The sequence below is a fragment of the Poecilia formosa genome, unplaced genomic scaffold (assembly GCF_000485575.1).
Source record: "Poecilia formosa unplaced genomic scaffold, Poecilia_formosa-5.1.2 Scaffold376, whole genome shotgun sequence".
Taxonomy (NCBI): domain Eukaryota; kingdom Metazoa; phylum Chordata; class Actinopteri; order Cyprinodontiformes; family Poeciliidae; genus Poecilia; species Poecilia formosa.
In genome coordinates, this window is record NW_006800315.1 from 222270 (window position 1) to 228577 (window position 6308).

Genomic DNA, 6308 nt, shown 5'->3' on the forward strand with positions numbered 1-6308 from the left:
CTGGTTATCTATCAGGTACCTGGTTATCTGTCAGGTTGCTGGTTATCTGTCAGGTTCCTGGTTATCTGTCAGGTTCCTGGTTATCTGTCAGGCTGCTGGTTATGTGTCAGGCTGCTGGTTATGTGTCAGGTTGCTGGTTATCTGTCAGGTTCCTGGTTATCTGTCAGGCTGCTGGTTATCTGTCAGGCTGCTGGTTATCTGTCAGGTTGCTGGTTATCTGTCAGGCTGCTGGTTATGTGTCAGGTTCCTGGTTATCTGTCAGGTTTTAACTTAACTCTCTGCTTCGTTCTCAGACTCTGTATCTCCTGGTTCCTCCATGGACACAGTTAAACGTTCTGCTGGTTCTGTTCAGCCCAGCTGTGACCTGATCCCTGAACAGAGTGGGAGTGTTTGTTTTAGCCGTGCTGGTTCCGATCCGGGTCTCTGCCTTTGACTTCCTTCCTGCTCTCTGGGCACCCGGGACTGGCTGGGGCCTGGGTTTCCGGAGCGGATGCCTCAGGCGGGTTGAGGCTCAGAACCTCGCTGGCCGGCTGCTGGAATGGCTGCTCTGCTGTGGGCTCTGCTGCTGCTGGTTCTGGAGGCCGGGCCGGGCCAGCAGCAGGCCTGCCTGCCGCTGTGTTCTGAAGGCCGCTGCCTGACGGTGAACTGGGCCGGACTGGACTTTGATTCGGCGGCAGTGGCGTGCCGCAGGCGGGGCGGGGAGCTGCTGACGCTGCAGGCTCAGAGCAGCCACCAACTGTTGGCCCGGCTGGCTCCGGTTCTGTCCGGTAGCTTCTGGATGGGACTGCGACTGCCGGCCGGGTCCTGCAGCGACCCGGTAGAACCGCTCAGAGGGTACCGCTGGACCTCCGGCTCCGCCAACGAGACCTTCAACTCGTCCTGGGTCCAGTGGGCGGCCGGCGCTGCGGTCTGCTCGCCCAGCTGCGTGGCGCTGGCCCAGTACCAGGTCTGGACGGAGCGGCCATGTTCAGACAGACCCAATGGGTTTCTGTGCAGAACCGTGGACAGCAATGCATGCTGGGAGCTGGAGCACTTCCTCAACGGCCCTTTCCGGTGCAACGACGCCCCCTGCCAGCAGCAGTGTGCGGACGCCGAGGGCGGGGTCAGATGCTCCTGTTTCCATGGTTACGTCCCGGACAGCGGCGACCCGCAGCGCTGCCGGCTGCACTGCGCCCAGCAGAGCTGTCCGGCCGTGTGTGCGGCGGGGGAGTGCCGCTGCGCGGACGGCTTCCTGCTGGAGGGGCAGCAGTGCGTGGACATCGACGAGTGCCACATGGGGCAGTGCGACCAGAGCTGCCTCAACACCTTCGGCAGCTTCCTGTGCTCCTGCCGCCGAGGCTTCCTGCTGACGGGACAGGTGCGGTGCGTCGCCGTGGCAGCAGGCGAGGTCGTGACCCCGGCAGATCGTGACAGCACCCTGAGGGCTGCCTCGGCTCCGTCAGGGCCTTTCCTCTGGGTCTGGGTGGGGGCCACAGTGGTTCTGGTGGCGGCCGTGTTTCTCCTCAGAGTTTACGTTGTTCGGCGTCAGAAACGCAGAGAGCGAAGCTCCGACCAGCAGCCGGCCGCTCCCGCTCACCCCCGGGCCCCTGAACCACAGGTTTAAGCTGTGGAGGACAGAACCTGGCAGTCGGCGTTAAAATGGCCGCCTTCTCTCCATGTAGAATTAAGTTTGTAACTTTTCTAAAAATGATTTTTAACTTTTTCTTTAAACTGTTGCCATAGTTACTGTTAACAGATTGTAAGGAGACAGATCATCTGAAACATCAATCTCCTCCAAAAACAGCCAATCAGAGCCAGGAGACGGAGCTTAGTGCTGCTAATTACCACCATGTACTTGCCGCTAAATGTGCTAAGTTGGTCATCGTCAGTGGCTATGCTAACTAGCCTTAGCATTCATGACAGCCTATGCTAGCTGCAGTGTAGCAGAGAGCGGGGGGAGATGAGCAGCACCACAGCAGCGCTAAGTCTGGCTGCACCAATTGCAGTTTTCTGGCCGATCACCGATCTATTAAAAATCTTGACCTGCCAATTGTGATTTTGGCCCATACCAATATTTTTTGTCTAAAATGTTGCTAAAATTACGGAAATGGGGACGGATAAATTGGGGCATCCCTAGCGCTAAGACCCGCCTCCTGGCTCTGATTGGTTGTTTGGAGTTAGCTCAGAGAAGGAAGAGCGGATTATCTCTGCAGTTTAAACAAATATGTAGAAAATATTTTTATAAAAGTTATAAACTGCAGCTTGAATACAATTTTAGAAAAATCCTTTAGAGGAAATGTGTAGAAATCTCCAGATATTTAGATTGAGAAATAATGAAATCTTGATGGCATAGAGACTTGAAATGAACATTCATGCTAATGACTCAATGCTGCAAAATTATCAGATTCCTAAAGTAATCATAAGTAAATTTTATTTTATATTTTCTAATTTTACTGGGATTATAAATGTGCATTTACCTCAAACTGTAACTGTTTGTTTTTATTGTGTAAAGCTTTTACACAAAGTCTTGCTGTTTTTGTTCAGCTTGCCTTCCTGTGTTGGAAACGATTTTATTTCTGATTGCCACACAGAGCCACGTTGGAGTTTGTTCAAACATTTTTTCTAACCTGAGGGGGGAAATGTTTTGTTGACCCTCAAACATTTCACCTTCAAAACATTTGTGTTTCACGTGTTATTTTTTTTTCAGTTCAGTTTAAATTCATTTTTTCTATTTCAAAGAAAAAAAAAAACTACATGGCCCTAATTTATCTCCATACGTGTGTCTTAGCAAGCAGAACCGAGTTCTGTTCAGGTCCAGAACAGTAACTAACATTTTGAAGAAATTCTCCAGCTGTAGATTTGATGTTGCCATGGTGATGCATCCCATAATGTCCTGCTGAGTGATGAACTGGTTCCCATCATGTTGCTGCTGTTTGGAGCCTCTTTTCCCCTGAATGCGGCGCCCTCTAGCGGAGGAAAGCTGCTTCAGTTCTCCACCTGCAAGCCTGCCGGTTCGGGTCGAACCGGACCGGAACCGGCCCAGTAGGGCCGCGACTGACCCGGTGCTCAGGTTCTGCTCAGATTGAACCGGGTCGGCTGCAGCTGCGGCTCGGCGCTGATAAGACTGGTTGCTCCAACCGAACCCGGACGGTACCGGCTGCAGCCGAGCCAAGCTGCACTCGGCCAATCAGAGCGGGAGGAGGCTCAGCTGTCAGGTTGTGTGAATGTGCAACCTGCAAGGCAGAAACGGCTCAGGCTTCATTCTGCAGCAGTTTATAAGAGATTCACTTTTTAACATCCACAAGTCAGAAACGCACAATGCTAAAAATAAATAAATAAATAACATTTAACTTCCTGTCCACGGCAGCAGCACAAAGAGTTTCTGAAGAATTATTAAAATAAAAACAGAAAAATCTTTCCTGCAGATTTCTCTAATCCTCAAAGGAATCCAAATCAATAATGAATCCTTGTTGTATTAGTTTAGCAAATTACTTAAAGACTGAAAAAGGTCTCCATATGTTAAAAAAAAAAATAAATAAATAATAATATTTTCATTTACATATGGTTCATTTAATGTTTTTGTCTAAAATCTGATTTAATTCACTTTCAGTTTGAATTCTGTTCAGTATGAGTTTAGCATCATTTATTTTAATTTGTTTGTTACTAAATGTTATTATTATTAGTTTTTCCAGAATTTAGTGATAAATAATAAGATTACTTCTGGAAAGAAAATATGTTTATTATTCTGCATAAACAGGAAGTGTTCAAGCTAACAGCAGGATTTAATAGTTTTCATGGCAATTCCATGAATTTACTGAAATTCTTTAAAAAAACGCCTCATGTTCCATAGTTTACGGTACGAAATGTTCCTGATGACAGGCGGTTATCGAGGTGAGTGTTCAGGTAAAACGGGAAATGAACCCAGAATCCTCAGAACATCCAGCGTGAGCTCAAAACCTCTAAAAACCTCCAAAACACTTTAAAACTGAAAACATCTGCCGTGATTTTAGCACAAAATCAAAGTTCGGTTTCAGGAGAACCTGCAAGACTGAACTCAGGGCAAAGTTGAGTTTCCGCTGACGTAAACAACAAAGGGGCGGAGCTTCCGAGACTCAGCCAGTCAGAAAGTAGGCGTCCTCCCGCAGCAAAGCACCATTGGCTGAAAGTTTGTCGTGCTGCGATTCTTATATAAACACCAGCAACCTGCCGGAGGGTCAGCCTGCCTCCAGCTCATCTACCCACAGAACTACCCCAGCAGCGGGCAACAGGCGGGGAGCATGTCGGTCGACAGCGTCTTCAGGACCCGCTCTCTCGGCGTGGCCGCCGAGGGACTTCCGGATCAGTACGCCGACGGGAAGGCGGCCAAAGTGTGGGAGCTGTACATCGGAGATATCCAGAGCCGGACCCAGGAATACAAGAGCTGGGTAGTTTCCCTGCTGAAGCGCCACGGCGTGCGGAAGGTGCTGGACGTGGCCTGCGGGACCGGGTAAGTTGCCAGCCGCGGTTCGCTGTGCGCGACATCCCCATGAGTTACGGTAGTGACGTTTTCCACTTGTTGCTGAGCTGATGCAAAAGCTCTGTTTCAGGTGACCCGGATGATGGTTTATTTTGAATGTTCTCTGATGAGATTTTCTGAGCAACCTGAAGCTGAGTGAATAATAAATCAATCCAGGTGCGTCTCCAGATGTTTTAGGGGCCAGAAGGGCCCCATCGGCCACCAGCTCAGGCAGGATGTTTACCTTCCAGGTTGCTTTCTTTAGCAAACTGGCAACAACACAACAAAGAGGAGCAATGCAACGGCAGAGAATCTGAAAATGTTGGGCTGGTGACGTTCGCAGTTGTCACTTAGCAACAAGATGATTTATGAACGTGTCAAACGGCGGCAGCCTTCAATAAAACAACTACTGTAAATGACAGCAACACCCGGCACGGTTCTGACCCGGTTCTGACCCGTCTGTGCAGAGTGGACTCCATCATGCTGGTGGAGGAAGGTTTCCAGATGGTGAGCGTCGACGCCAGCGACAAGATGCTGAAGTTTGCCCTGAAGGCGCGCTGGGAGCGCCGCAAGGAGGCTGCCTTCGACCAGTGGGGTAGGACCAGAACCCGACCGGAACCAGAACCGGTTCTACCAATCAGAACCAGTTCTACTGACCAGAATCGAAACTGGTTCTACTGACCAGGACCTGACTGGAACCAGAGCCGGTTCTACTGATCGGAACCGGTTCTACCGACCGGGACCCGACCGGAACCAAAACCAGTTCTACTGACCGGAACCGGTTTTACAGACCGGGACCCATTCTACCAATCAGAGCCGGCTCTACTGACCGGAACTGGTTCTACAGACCAGGACCCGACCAGAACCAAAACCAGTTCTACTGACCGGAACCGGTTGTACTGACTGGGACCCGGCCCAGACTGGTAGTAGAACCACAGTACAACCTGAAGCTTCTTGGTATGTTTCCAGTGATCGAAGAGGCCAACTGGCTGACGTTGCCTGATGACATCCACAGACCCGCGGACGGCTACGACGCCGTCATCTGCCTCGGGAACTCCTTCGCTCACCTGCCGGACTTCAAAGGTTTGGACAGAACTGTGCGGTGTTGACCTTTGACTTCCAGACAGTGATGCGTTGCCGTTCATCGTAGGGGACCAGAGCGAGCAGCGCCTGGCGCTCCGTAACATCGCCAGCATGGTACGACCCGGCGGAATCCTCATCATCGATCACCGTAACTACGACTACATCCTGGAGACAGGGCGCGCCCCGCAGGGCAAGAACATTTACTACAAGGTAACAGGAAGTCGGTTCTCTGTGCGTTACTCTCAGCTTCAGGCGCAGCGACAGAAATCCAGATGGCAGAAGCTGAATGTTGGTTCAGAGGCTCAGAGCTCCATATGTATTCATCTCATTCAGGCAAAACAACTGAAGAGTAATGGCTAACTAGCATGCTGATGCTAGCTCTGCTAACAGAGCTTTTTAGCATGCTAACCTTTTAATCTAACGCTAGCATTTAATCTAACCCTAATTTAATTAATTTTGCCTAGTTTCATTACATTTGGCTAGTTTCATTAGCTTTTCTTAGCTTTAGCTATTTCATTAGCTTTAGATAGCTTTGGCTAGTTTCATTAGCTTTTCTTAGCTTTAGCTATTTCATTAGCTTTTCTTAGCTTTAGCTATTTCATTAGCTTTTCTTAGCTTTAGCTATTTCATTAGCTATAGTTAGTTTTGGCTAGTTTCATTAGCCAAAGTTAGCATTGGCTAGTTTCATTAGCTTTAGTTCACTATGGCTAGTTTCATTAGCCAAAGTTAGCCTTGGCTAGTTTCATTAGCT

At 49.5% G+C, this 6308-nt stretch overlaps 2 protein-coding genes across 2 annotated transcripts in view; both read left to right on the top strand.

Annotated features, from left to right (window-relative positions):
• The first annotated feature begins 6 nt into the window (after positions 1 to 6).
• Positions 7 to 2045, top strand: LOC103154188 (complement component C1q receptor-like). The gene has a single exon (XM_016662524.1). The coding sequence runs from the start codon at positions 539 to 541 to the stop codon at positions 1601 to 1603; it is 1065 nt and encodes a 354-aa protein (XP_016518010.1). The 5' UTR covers positions 7 to 538; the 3' UTR covers positions 1604 to 2045.
• A 2003-nt stretch (positions 2046 to 4048) lies between these two features.
• The window catches only part of gnmt (glycine N-methyltransferase), a 4243-nt gene continuing 1983 nt past the window's right edge, over positions 4049 to 6308 (top strand). The window contains exons 1-4 of the mRNA XM_007575383.2: positions 4049 to 4465; positions 4942 to 5069; positions 5444 to 5557; positions 5625 to 5767. Of these exons, the coding sequence (XP_007575445.1) occupies positions 4257 to 4465; positions 4942 to 5069; positions 5444 to 5557; positions 5625 to 5767 (594 nt within the window). The 5' untranslated portion in view covers positions 4049 to 4256. The remainder of the gene's footprint in view (positions 4466 to 4941; positions 5070 to 5443; positions 5558 to 5624; positions 5768 to 6308) is intronic.